General features: G+C 38.9%; 1 protein-coding gene across 1 annotated transcript; it reads left to right on the top strand.

The window, feature by feature from the left end:
* Positions 1-4,562: 4,562 nt before the first annotated feature.
* scrt1 (scratch family transcriptional repressor 1) lies at positions 4,563-13,305 on the top strand. Its single transcript, XM_004078111.4, has 2 exons — positions 4,563-5,526; positions 9,453-13,305. Exons 1-2 carry the CDS (start codon positions 5,412-5,414, stop codon positions 10,178-10,180), a joined length of 843 nt encoding a protein of 280 aa, XP_004078159.1. The 5' UTR covers positions 4,563-5,411; the 3' UTR covers positions 10,181-13,305.
* Positions 13,306-13,506: the final 201 nt, after the last annotated feature.

Below are 13,506 nucleotides of genomic sequence, written 5' to 3'. Positions count from 1 at the left end.
ACAGAAATCATTGGTATCTGCAGAGCTGATTTGGATCCTGTTTTTTCCTTTCAGGTTGTCAGAGATTCATGGAGTTTGTTCCCATAAAGACAGAAAAGTTCCTGAATCAAGAAACATGTACATTAGTTGTAAATTAGTATTTACACGGAGGTGAAAAACTTACCATAAAAAATTAAAGCCCACTTTGATGAAAATTGAGTTTTTTGCGTTTTTTCTTTTTAACATGTTCTTGTAGCATTTTTATCGAAATGGAGGACATGAAAAAAAAAATTAAAACAAAATAAATTGAATTTCTGAAAATTGATTTCTAATTGCACTAAGACAAAACAAGACAGTTGCCATTGAGTCCAAATGTTAGTGGCTTTTGTTGGCAAAGAAACTAGAGAGCCGCTGGCCGTGGTTGCATAATACTGTGAAAATACCTTGCAACTTTAGACCCAGTGAATATTGATCAAATGAATAATAAACAAATAAAGTAAGTTTTTTTGGTCTTTTTAGGGATAGAGTAAATAGATAATTTCTGTTGCCATTCTGAACTATGTGCTGCTGCATGACAATCACGATGCAAAACTTTTTTTACAGTATGGGGTAAACCTATAGGGCAATAAAACGTTTCTTCAGTTTATAATTTTATATTGACATTAACTGATTACTGGGCGAGAAAAGTGACTTCTAAACAAAATGTGTGCTCCCTTTTAAATCACAGCGTGATGTTGTCAAAGAGGTGTGAGATGACACCAGGGAAAGGGTGCACAATTTTCATATTTTTTCACACTCATCTGCGCTCCAGAAAATGTTATCTTTAGACACAACTTTCACATGTTCAGTCTGGAACAGAAGCTTTGAAACAATTTTTTATGTTGCCTTTCCTAATGACACAATATTTGGAAAAGTTTATCAATACATTTGACTTTTCTAAAACATTTGTACAAACCTGTTTGAGCATGGTGTGGCCCCTGACAGCTCATAGAAAGAAGGGTGGTAGTTGAAAATCCAGCTGGAGTCTCTGGGTTTAGTCGTAGGTCAGCTCTAGCTTGCCCAACACAAACCGAAACACACAATCTGTATGATTTATGTTCAGAAACGCTGGAAGTAAATGTTGCAAGTTATTTCCGTCGACTGGAAGCTGCTTTAGAGGCAGTTTTATAGTGTGTGTCAAGCCAGTTGTGCATGTGTGCATGTGTGTGAGTTTAATTGGACCTCCCTGAGCCAGTCTCCAGGTGACGGAACTCATCTGCTCTTCCTCTGATTAAGAACAACAGATGGACTGGTACACACACAAGCCCCTACACACATACAAACTGCCAAGAATGCTTTCACAGTCATGATGTATCATCAAAAACGTCGCACGCACACACACACACACACACACACACACACACACACACAGATCTCGTAGCGGTCGTGTAGCCTGTAATCAATAGAAAGAAGCACACACAGTGTAGGATATGAGTCAGAGTGAAGCACTGTGGACTTCAGTAGACTTATTTCTGTACATGTGACTCTGCTGGCCTCCAGACATTTCTGCATCAGGCTTACATGACTCAAGTGCCTCGTTCAACTCAGATTCAGCCTCATCACCTTTCTCATTATCACTGTCAACTTTGAAAACAAACTCTGCAGAACGCCCTCATTTCTCCCCAAATCACCCTCCTTCAGCCTCTTTAACTAAACATCTCCTCTGTCCTTCTCCATCTGTCGTAAATCTAAAAAAGCTATAAAGAAGACATTTCTCCCAAACAATTTTGAAAACATTAATCATTTGTTTCTTTCATTTTACTTTTTTTACAATTGGAATGTATCTTATGAAAGTTACAAATGTGAAGTCTACATAAGTGTCTGTGTGGACACATGTTCCCCAGTGACATTTGGATGTTTGCAACAAAATGTCTGTTTATTGGAAATATTGAACTAATAATATATTTCATTTCTTTATATGACAATGTTAATGTTTTCAATAACTGGAAGTGCTTGGCAACACATAACATCAATTTTCTTTATAGAGTGGAGTAAAAATGATACACATTTACACATTTGGTAAAGAACACACCATTGCAGAACTCAATATTTTGTTTTCAAATTGAGGGAAACCTTCTTAAAATAGTTGTTAATCTTAGAGAATAATTTTATTTCTGATATAACATAGAAATTGTATCTTTTGTCCCACTGCAAGGTTCTTAAAGAAATCCTGATGGAGCTTTTTCTGAGCAACACCTTGGACCAGGGGTACACAACTTTTAATGCTAAAAGAGTCTTTTTGTTCAGTTTCTCCCTGACCAAAACCCAGGAAGAGCCACAAAATCCCACCTCCCCATTTAGAAATTTAATTATGATTTTGTGGCCATTAAGCCATTCTTTTATAAAATGTAGCTTCTAAATATTTGCAATAATTGAATTATGACAGTGTTATATTTCTGTCCTATTACTTTTGACAGCAGCACATACAAGTTCCTTACTAAACATAATACACCCTGATAAAGCAGATTTATTTGCATTTACACTTTAAGAACTTTGTCTCTGAACAGCAGCTAGACAAGAATGCTTCTTAATTCAGTGTGATGTCAGCAGTGGTAAAAAAAAAAAGACAGGTAATGTTTACTCATGTCAGATCACATCAGATGAAAAGATCTAAAAATATATGACAAAACTTAATGAACTCAAGAAAGCATTACCATTTTTCTCAAAGCCACGAAGCCACAATGTAAAGGTTTTCTTACATTAAGAAAGCTTTTACAGCCTCTTATACTGTGTGATTAAAAAGTCTCCCTGTCTTCATCATAAAAGATTTGTGTTGGAACTTGTGTTGTGAACTCTTTTTAAACAATCACATGGCTGCAGCTCCAAGACTTTAAAGACACTTGATCAATACAGTCTGCTCAAGTTCAAACTCAGGCTGTAGGAGAAAGGAGAATCACATGACCTGTTTGTGTTGCAGCTCGTACAGACAGAACATACCCACGCATTACTCCACCATTTCAAATGTTGGCCCTGCCATCACAAAGTTGCAGCCGAAATAAGGACTCATCAGACCTTCAGATTATCTGATTAATCGTTTATTTGTTATTTGCAACAAATAGCGTGAACAGGAGTATAAATCAAATTCATTTTGGCTGCAATCCATAAAGAAGGAAGAGAAAAATTTCAATTGAATATAAAATACCTAATAATATAATACCTTTCTCCTATTTGTGTAAGACTTCTGTTATTAAAGTGTTGTTAAAACTGTGTCAAAAGATAGAAAAGGAGAAAAAATATTATAACTTAATTCATTACAAAAAATGAAATACCTTAAAGGTGTCATTTCAAGCACTTGTTCTATTTTGTTGCACCCTTTCCCCCTTTTAAAGTAAAACCGTAAAGAAAGAAAATAAAAACAAATTTTATTCAGAATGACGAAAATAATTAGCTTTAAAACAAAAACACTTTTCTAAAATGTGTTTATCTGTCACCAGGTTTTTAGTTTTAGATTGATTATTTATTGTTACACTATTAATCTGAGATCAGAGAACTGCAAAGCATTCAGAAAAACAGCAACAGCTCTATCCAAACTAGTGGGTGCTTGAAAAACTCCTTTTATTTATTAAAGGGAACACTTGATCTTTTTGTGGCTTCATTGTAAATCTAAATAATCCTCCAAGCTTCTTCTAACCTTTAAAAGATGTTCAGCATACTTTCAAAAGTTCATAAGCTCAAGTTAGCACGTCATATGATTACACCTGCCACACCAAAGCACAAAGACACACTGCTGTTGAGTCTTAAATTAACCGGAGGAACACATCTTAAACATTCCAAATCTTTTGTTTCTGCTGAAAGCTTGGATAATAATATCACTTTAAGTAAAACAAGAAGCATTATTTCTCAAATGACTCACCAAAAAAGCAATTAGTCTAAATAAAGATGATTAAGTGCTACATAAAACTCCCCTGCGTGCTTTAGAGTAGAAACATCTCTGCAGTAAAACTTGTGAGTGAACCCAGTGTGACCCTGGAGCACATTTCACTCCACCTTCATATTAATCCAGTAGTTACTGTAAAACACTCTATTTGGCCTACACCCTTTTGCCTTCGGGGCTACATTAATGATAATTACCCCGCTCTCAGCATGCTAGTTAATATTCCCTCTTTAAAATCTGTGTCATCACTAAAAGAAAAAAAGAAAAAAAGAAAGGCAGAGAAAGAGAATGTGCTTAGATAAAAATCCAAACAGACTTCTAGCAATTCAGAATAGAATCAAATGTGAAAATCTGCATTTGTTGTTTTACTTCAGAAAATCTGAAATTAACAAAAACAAAAATAATTTATATCCTTATCTCCCCAAAACATGGCGTCAACTCACACACACACACACACACGCACGCCCCCCCCCCCCCACACACGCACACACACACACATTAAAACATGAAGAGAGAGAGAGGGGGGGGGGTACAGAAAGAAAGAATAAAAGAGAGAGAGAGAAAAAAAAGGGGGGGGGGGGGTGATAACAGCTTCAATAAATCATCCGGGCCAGTCGCCTCTCCCCGGGGATGCGGGACGGATTAAATTAAGCACTCCCTCCACCCGTGTGTCGATCCATCCCTCCATCCGCTCTCTCTCTCTCTCTCTCCCTCTCCGCGCGCACTGCACCGTATAAATGCCAACAGCTGATCGCGAGAGTCACACTCACGAGAAGCTGCATGCGGCGACAGAGGCAACGAGACGAGGGGAGGACAGAGAGGGATGCCGTCGATCCATCCATCCATGCCTTCATCCATCTACGAGGAATGTTTTGGTGATCCTCTGCGCGTTAACGCGGCGACCATCAACAGGAACTAAGGACTACTTCTGCGGGGGAAGAAACAAGACTCCTCAGAGAAGCTTTTCAAACATCCCTTACCTCTTCTACCTCTGTCTCATCTACTTCAGAGACATCCTTCTTTCACCTCTTGCTCTCTTTTTATTTTTTGTTTTGTTTTTTATTTTCGTTCATTTTTTGGGGGGGAGAGGGGGGGGTCCTTTTCCCCTTTTTTTGTTTTTGTTTTGTTTTTTGACATCTCTTCGACAACTCTCCCTCCTCGATTTTCTGGTCTTCCGCCCGCTTGCAGCGCAAACGCCACAAGGCACCCCCCAGAGGGAGCTGTCCGGTGCTGAAGTTGCATTTCTTTCCACTGAGCAGGCAGAGGACAGACGCGCGCGCACGCTCAAGCAGAAAACCTGACTAAAAACTGAAAATTCAGCACCACTCAACTCTCCCATCGGATCTGTTTCTTCTCCGCGCGCTTCCTGAAGACAATCTTCCCGCCGTCCGCCGCTCTGCTTGGCGTTTTTTACGGAGCCATCAGCACGCTGGCCAGGCCGTCGGCGCTCGAAGTGTGTGTGCCGCCACGATTGTGAGAGTGTGTGCAGTTGCGTTTGAGTGTGTGTGCGCCCAACATCATGCCAAGGTCTTTCCTGGTGAAAAAGGTGAAACTGGATGATTTCTCCAACGGGGCGGACCTGGAGAACGCCTACCGGCACAGGACGGACCTCAGCCTGCGGCTCCACGACAAAGGTAGGTCAGACTGCTCACACAGCGAGGACTAACAGGTGTCTCGGAAACGAATCGATCCCAGAGAGGAGGAGGAGGAGAGGAGAGGAGAGGAGAGGAGAGGAGGAGGCGTGCTTGGGAAATAAAACTGGATGAGTGAAACAAAGAGGTAGATTTACCTGTTGACGGCGGTTCGAATTCTCCTCCAGTGTGCAACGCAAACCTTTGTTTTCGTTTTATTTGGAAAGAATGGCGTTACCTAAGCAATATCTGCAATTATTTGTCATTTTATACTAAAATTAAATGACATTAGTTGTATGTGTGATGTTGCATGCAGGAGATATTTTTGGTTGAATCAACAGTCATCTGCTCTGCATCAGAATCATGGATGGCTTGTACTCCTGCTAACTCATCAAGTATTTGCTTTACCAAAGCAGCTGAGCTACTATTGGAAAATATGAAAGTGTGCCAAAGTAGGGGGACGAACTGCACTAAATACAAACTGAGAGCTTTCGAGGGCGGAATGAGATCAGGCAAGACAATAATCAGATCCTGGCTGAAACATTAAGGCTCAATTTTAACCCCCTCAGATGACTGTGGGTTTGTAATCCAAGATTATTTATGATGCATCCTTCAAGCTTCATTGCTCAGATGCTTCCATCAAAGTTGATAATTCACGTGTTTTGTGGACCAAATCAAAGGCGTTTTTTTTTATTTAATAACGGATCACATCAAGCTGGAACCTTCTCCTAACCCAAGAGAAGAGATGGAAGAAAAGAAAGAAAGAAAGTTGGGGACAACAAAATTTTCTTGCTCTTATGATAAATCACTGAATTCATTATCAATCCATTCAGAAAACCAATTCCAAACTAAAACCTGACTATTTGATTGATCTCTAACAATTTCTCCTGCAAAAAGTCATCCAACGATGATATGCAGCATATCAGCCTGACCCATCAGGGACTGATTCCCACACGCTGCGTTTCATCCTTTTTTTTGCGCACCTTCCAGGTGTTCCTGTTCCACTTCTGCAGTGTTGGCACATTTCTTGCCCTAGAAGGCTCCAATAGAACATAAATGTTTTAGTCTGTGTGCATGCCATTTAAGTTTGATATATTCTGCAAACTAAAATATGTATTAGATTTTTTTTGTATTTATGTTGTTGTTTAAATAGAATGCAACTTTCATTCAAATATATATATATATATATATATATATATATATATATATATATATATATATATATATATATATATATATATATATATATATATATATATTATATATATATATATATATATTTAAAGTTCTTATGTGCGTGTTGGTGCATCCTTGATGCACAGAACTTGCCCTGTGCGCCACTGAAGTCGCTGCTGTGCCGCTACCTGTCTGTCATTGACCTGTCGCTGCATACCAACACGTGTATTCAGTGCAAATCTCTGCAGGAGAGTGAAAAAAAAGAAAAGAAAAAGGGGAGCTGTCAGTGGGCTGCTCCTGATGTCGAGGTTAACGAGCACTGCCAGGTTTGACACGCGATCTGCCACCTCAGCAGCACCGTGAACGCAGCCTGTCCCGGCCACCTTTTGTCTCCTTCACTAGCATCTGATGTTAACAGCATCATGTGGCACAGACATGCAGCACAGAATACTCAGTCCCACAAACGCTGGCTTTTACACACGAAAAGCCCAAAACAAATCCATGATCCATGAGAAACTGTATCTCAAATGAGTGTTGCGGATACATATACACATGGACTTGCTTATCTTCTCTTTCTTTTTTATGTTCCTTCATATCCATATAGTGAAACCAATACTAACTAATTTAAGATGCTGCTGTGCTGGTTATTAAAGTGTTTGGGTATGTTGGGATTCAGGAATAAAAGAGGAGAGGTGTAAAAAGATGCCATCAGAGCGTTACAGGTTGTTGCCATGGATCTTTGCTGCCATCTTTTTCTTCAACCTTGTTGAATGTACTTGCATGCATTCTCTCCCCCAGCCGAAAACAAACACCGATTCGGACACACTTTTAGATTCTGTGGCAGATTGAGGATGGTTTTTACTTGCTAGTCAATTTTTTGACAGCTATCAATGTTTTTGCATTTTTAATCCCAGAAAAAGCAAAAAATAGGTACATTTATTTTCCATAGTTCCACTGAATTGTGTCTTGAGAAAACACCTTTTTTTTCTTTTACCCCACTCTTGCATAAAACCCTTCTGCAAATGCTCAAAAGAGGAGAACAAAACTGCACTGCAGTGAGGAAGTGTGTGGTGTATCACTGTGGTTTGGGCTTGCCCTGCTCTGATCTGCCCATGCTGCTGCTCAAACGCTAAATCAGCTTTTTTTCTTTCCAAGTTCAGGGTCTGCAGGGAAGCATTTCAAATGAAACTCTGAATGGAAAAAAAAAAAAAAAAAACTATCGCTGAATTATTCTTGAATACATTTTCCCACCTGTAACAACCAGGAACAGAGACAGATGCTCTGTTTTTCATGAAGCCACGTTACATTTCAACAGATGTTTCAAACTTGTTAAAAGCAGCAGCTGTTGCTGGTATTCTCCACACCTTCCCTTAAATACAAGGTGGATTATAGAAGCACCTGGAAAAGATTGATATGAAAGAACTGCAGCTGTCAGACTGTACTTTAGGCACACAGTTGTTTAGCTGTGCATCAGTTATCAATATGTGAGCAGAGGAGGAGAATACGTGGGAGGAGGGTAACTTTATGACCAAAGTATGTTCAACGCCGCTGTGGCAGATGGTGATGAATCCCGTTAATGCTGTCAGAAATTTGATTTTTTTATTAATTTTTCTGTCACATTTTGCATCCGAAACCTTTGACAAACCTTTTCTTTCTTGTTGCTTCAGAGCTGTTTTACATGGATGTCCTGTATTTTCACCGTGGCTCTGTTTGCTTGCCTTTAAATACTTGAAAAAAGTGAGCTCTTGCTTTCAATTTATACTTAGCTTCGTCACATACGGCATTTCAGTGTAGCTCGATCTCACTAAATACATCTCTATGTTAGCATAAAATGCAATATTTAGCACTTTTAAAAACTTCAGTGCAAGATTTTACATTCATTTCTGGTTTTAATTAGAAAGACATTAAGAGGAAATTTCTAGCATAAAAGAAACGTGTCGTCCCTGTTCTGTATATTTTCCACCTTAATTAGTAAATTAAAGTTAACTAATAGATGCAAAGTGGGCATTTAGTGATTATGAAGAGAATGTTAAAACTTGAAAGTAATACACCTTCCTTTTAAAAAGCTTTGCATAACCAGAAATGATTGTAGACGTTAAAAACTATTAGAAAATGCATACAATTTGAGTTTTTTAATCTTGTGGTTTCTGAGTTAGGGCATAGGGACAACCGTTTAAGCCTTAATGGGGTTCTACATATTGATATTATACCTCTTGTCACCAAGGCATCAATTAAAGAACACAAAAAATTAAATACATGCTAGAAAATCTTTCATAGATGACGGCTTTTATAATATGAAGCCAGGGTAACAATGTCAAAATTGCTCAATCTATTTACTTTTGATTATATTCTAATTAATTTTTCAAATTTCTTTTTGAAAGCAACTTTGTTTGAAGAACACTTTCCATTATTGATATGAACTTACAAATTAATAAATGAACTGAATGTATCTAAATGCAGTTTTTGGGTAAAAACTTTTAAGGATCTACTTTAAAAGAAAACTGATTCACACATTTGATCATTAATTAGTATACTCCTTACAGTATGCATCAATTCAACATTTATTCATTTATTTGATTAAGTCCTACCCTCAACAAAATGGATCTTTTTTTGGCAACTTCTTAACTGAAGTCTGTCATAATACAGCTGCAAACATCAAATCCTCTTGTGCAAGTTTACAACTAAACCAAGTCCTACTTCATGACTTTCACTGCACCTTTTATTTCTTACACGTCCTCTTTTTCCTCTTTCAGGTGGCTACATCAGTGACTACATCAGCCCTGTCGTGTATGACGGAGAGAGTGATGGTGGCATCAAGGTGCCCTCTCCCGATCCCCTCTATGATGGTATCCACAGCGACTACGGCGCTCCTGACTCAGAGTCTCCCGAGAGTCCCAGCTCAGAGATCACGGATGGCTACATCAACGGCGACACTGCAGTGAGTGAGGGTTACACAGTTGATGCCTTCTTCATCACCGATGGCCGCTCAAGAAGAAAAGCTCTCGGCAGCCCCAGGAGCCTTCAGAGGCACACCTGCAACGAGTGCGGCAAAACCTACGCCACGTCTTCCAACCTGAGTCGGCACAAACAGACACACCGCTCGCTGGACAGCAAGCTGGCAAAGAAATGCCCGACCTGCGGGAAAGTGTACGTGTCCATGCCTGCCATGGCCATGCACCTGCTCACTCACGACCTCAAGCACAAGTGTGATGTGTGCGGGAAAGCCTTCAGTCGACCGTGGCTCTTACAAGGTCATATGCGCTCGCACACAGGCGAGAAACCGTTTGGTTGCGCCCACTGCGGGAAGGCTTTCGCGGACCGCTCGAACCTGCGCGCTCACATGCAGACTCACTCGGCCTTCAAGCACTTCAAGTGCAAACGCTGCAACAAGACCTTTGCGCTCAAGAGTTACCTGAACAAGCACTATGAATCTGCCTGCTTCAAAGGCCCCTTCTCCCCTCTTGGCCCCCTAGATGCATGACAGCTTAAAAAGATCAAACAACTGACAAAAGCGCAGACATGAAGTACCATTATCCTTAAAGACTGAAACGCAGACAGTATATTTTTGGGTCAGAGAACGACCTTGCTTCCTCGTCCTCAACCCGTCCTTTTACTTCCGCCCCAACACACTTTCCTTGGAGCCTCTTGATGATGAACATAATGAAGATAGCACAATTTTTTTCCTCCTTGAGATTTGCCCACTTAAGGATTTAACTGATCGACGCATGCACTTCGTCAAAAACTCTTGACCTCTTCTTCCTCGGCCTGTTCAGGATAGAGACATTAATACTAACAAAGCTTCCTCTCAGCATCTAGATTTAGTACGACAGCGTATTTTTTGGGGGGGGACATTGATGATGAGAATGACAAGAAAGACTTTAGTGAGCCTATAGCTACTAGTTTTCTCTCTGCACTGAAATGTGGTGAGTTTTTCATTCAGAGTTTTCTTTTTTGAGGGAAAGGGGGGGTATAGTTGTAATAATAATATTGATAATAATGCTAATAATGATGCTCTGCTGCACCAAGTGACCATTATCCCCTCCACTATTGAGGTATTTATTTGTTTTTTTTTAAAACTTATTTATTTATTTATTTATCTATTTATTTTTTTTTTTTTTTTTCAGTTATATTTTTATATGTGATTTGATACTTATTAATTTGCACTGTATGTTGTTTACATGTGTGTTGGATAAATGCCAAGCTCTTTTTAACCACTACAGGCCAAAGCATAAGTCACTTTTCTTTTTAAACTTTGTCGTTTATTTATTTTTTCAAATATGTTGTTTGTTTGTGTTTTTTATATATTAACATTGTTGCATGCAAAAAAAGAAAAATAATAATAATAATAACAATGAAACCTATGCCAACATCTTAAAAAAAGCTTATGATTTTTTTTGCCAAATTACTATAGATAGAACCCGAGGGCAATATTTTTTTCTCTTGGAGCCTCCATAGGACTCTTCAAAAGCAATAATCACCTAATGCATGGTATTTTATGATGAAGTTATGAAGTATTACCTACTACTGTATAGCAGTTTTGAAAATCAGGTATGTCTTCACCTATAGTCATAAACAGAAAAAATACTAATATTACAGACATCAGGGAACATGCCAATGTAGTGTTAGAGCAACAAAAAGAAAAGTCCCGTCTTTACTCTCTTGTTATGCACTGCCTGCCTCTTAGTGAGTAGAACCGTTTAGGTTGTAGGCTAGAGAGGCTGGGATCAGCTACCTGCTGGGTGTGATACCTCTTATAGGACAACTAGTATGTCACCCTGAGAGACCTGAACTACACTAACATTGAGAAAATCTACAAGAAAAATAAAATAGCGGACAAGGACTAATCAGAAACAATCACTGACGTAGACGGGTGACACTTAAATATGTTGTTTTTGTGTCACGGGTCCACATAATGAATATCACACCTATTCTATTGTATTGATCTGCAGGAAGCAAACATTGAGGAATTGTGACGAGATGCAGACAAGTGTAAAATTGCAGGTAACTGTAAGTATGCTTCCAATAGAAAACCAAGGTGAAGTTTGGTGCATTGCTGAAGTTGGACCGAGGTCAACTTTGACTGCAATGCATTATTCAACAATCCCTCCAGAGCACTTCCATAGTATAAAGCGTGCAATCTCCAGCATGCACTTTGGCTGGATGATTACCGTTGAGCTCTTACAGTCACTAACAGAGGCAACATGTCACTCAGCCCTGATTGTTCCGCAGCAGGTTCTGTTCATCCCCTCTGGGCCAACTATAGGCTATGAGTGAATTACCTACAAATGGGTTAACGCTAATGAGCCCCTAACTCACAGATGACTAGTTATCTAGGTAGTCAACAGTGGTGTTGCTGAACCCAGTTCTCTGCAGCTCAGAAACCCCTTTTTTCCAGATTCATGGAGCTTCCCAAGAGACAAACCGAGGACACCCACTAATCACTAGGTGCTTCTTTTATTTTAGTTCATATTATGAAACTGTAAAGAAACATTTTTAATAATGTATGTGCGAGAGTGCATGAGTGCACATGCAAGCACACAGTGCCTGCTGATGAGCCATTTGGAATCACAGAATCCGTCCGCTGTCAAGCTTTTGCAATTAAAACCTTTGACAAAAGACAGTGTGCTTCCTCAGAATGAAGGTTTTTTAGTGATTTCTGTCCACATTTTTAGGTTATTGAAAGAAACTGACACAGCACAATTATGGTGACACTAGTCATGTGCAATGATGGACCGGCTTCACATCAAAGGCACCTGCATCTGCAACAAAGTCTCAACGTATGGTTTTTCAAGCATTTGATTGCTTGATTAAACACATTTGACATTGGCAGTAGAAATAAAACGTTGTCACTAAAAAAGAAAAGAAACAAAAAGGTAAAAAATAAATCTGAGTTTGTTCTGAAAGATTTGACAGAGATTTGGGAAAATTGGGAGTAAACCTCTGCAGTATTATTTTTTAATCTTCCTTGGTTTATTAACAATAAAAAGCATTACCTTTATAAACAATGTTGCTCTATCATGATTATTTGAAACATTTGGGTTAAACTCCACGGCAGTGGTTAAGTACTGTGTAATCAGACGAAGATAATAAACAAAATGACTTTGTAATTACAACTTTGAGCTTTAAAACAGCAGTTGCAGTGTCTTATGGGTATTTTGTCCATCATCAAGCTGTTCGGAAAGATCAGTGAGTCTGTTTGCATGTGTCCGTCTCTGGGTGAGCTCCAGGTCTTGCCTCCTTAAGCACTTCCATCATTTTCATCTCCACCTTAAAGAAAGTAGCACAATGAAACTAACTAGAATTCAGGTAGAGAAGAACAAAAAACTTCTATTAGCTTGACCTCTCTTCTTCTTTTTGTTTTTGTATTTCCAAGTTAAAGAATGGTGATACCGTAATTAATCGTTTATTGGGGGAAAATCCTTTGGACTAAGATGTTTTTACTGCTGTATAGCAAAATCTGACACACCTTATCTCAGGAGGTTTGGATCTCTGGTGCAGAGGGAGGACCTCCTGTCTTTTTTGAGCCAGTATTCAGAAAATGTAAGCACAATGAACACAAAGCATTTTGTGGCACTTCATAATAAAGAATAATCTTAACCAACCAAAGCAATTTGCCGAAGTGTTGTTTTGTCATTTGTCAAACATTAGCATTCATAGAGGATAGAACTACAATCACTTTGGAAGAAAATGCATACAAGAGCTTTATTTTATTTAGGAATTTTAAAAGGCAATTACTGGTACTATGGTAAGTTTAACTCTGATTCAAAAAAAAGCCTCAGTTCATATGTGAAACAGGAAAAAAAAGGT

The sequence above is a fragment of the Oryzias latipes genome, chromosome 16 (genome assembly GCF_002234675.1).
Source record: "Oryzias latipes chromosome 16, ASM223467v1".
Taxonomy (NCBI): domain Eukaryota; kingdom Metazoa; phylum Chordata; class Actinopteri; order Beloniformes; family Adrianichthyidae; genus Oryzias; species Oryzias latipes.
The sequence above is the reverse complement of the archived record's forward strand: the minus strand, read 5'-3'. Positions and strand labels throughout refer to the sequence as shown.

Excerpts from the sequence above, each read along its gene's own strand:
- scrt1 (XM_004078111.4), top strand. The coding sequence starts at position 5,412 with ATGCCAAGGTCTTTCCTGGTGAAAAAGGTGAAACTGGATGATTTCTCC. Across the intron at positions 5,527-9,452 it reads CCTGCGGCTCCACGACAAAG|GTGGCTACATCAGTGACTAC; the intron begins GTAGGTCAGACT and ends TTCCTCTTTCAG.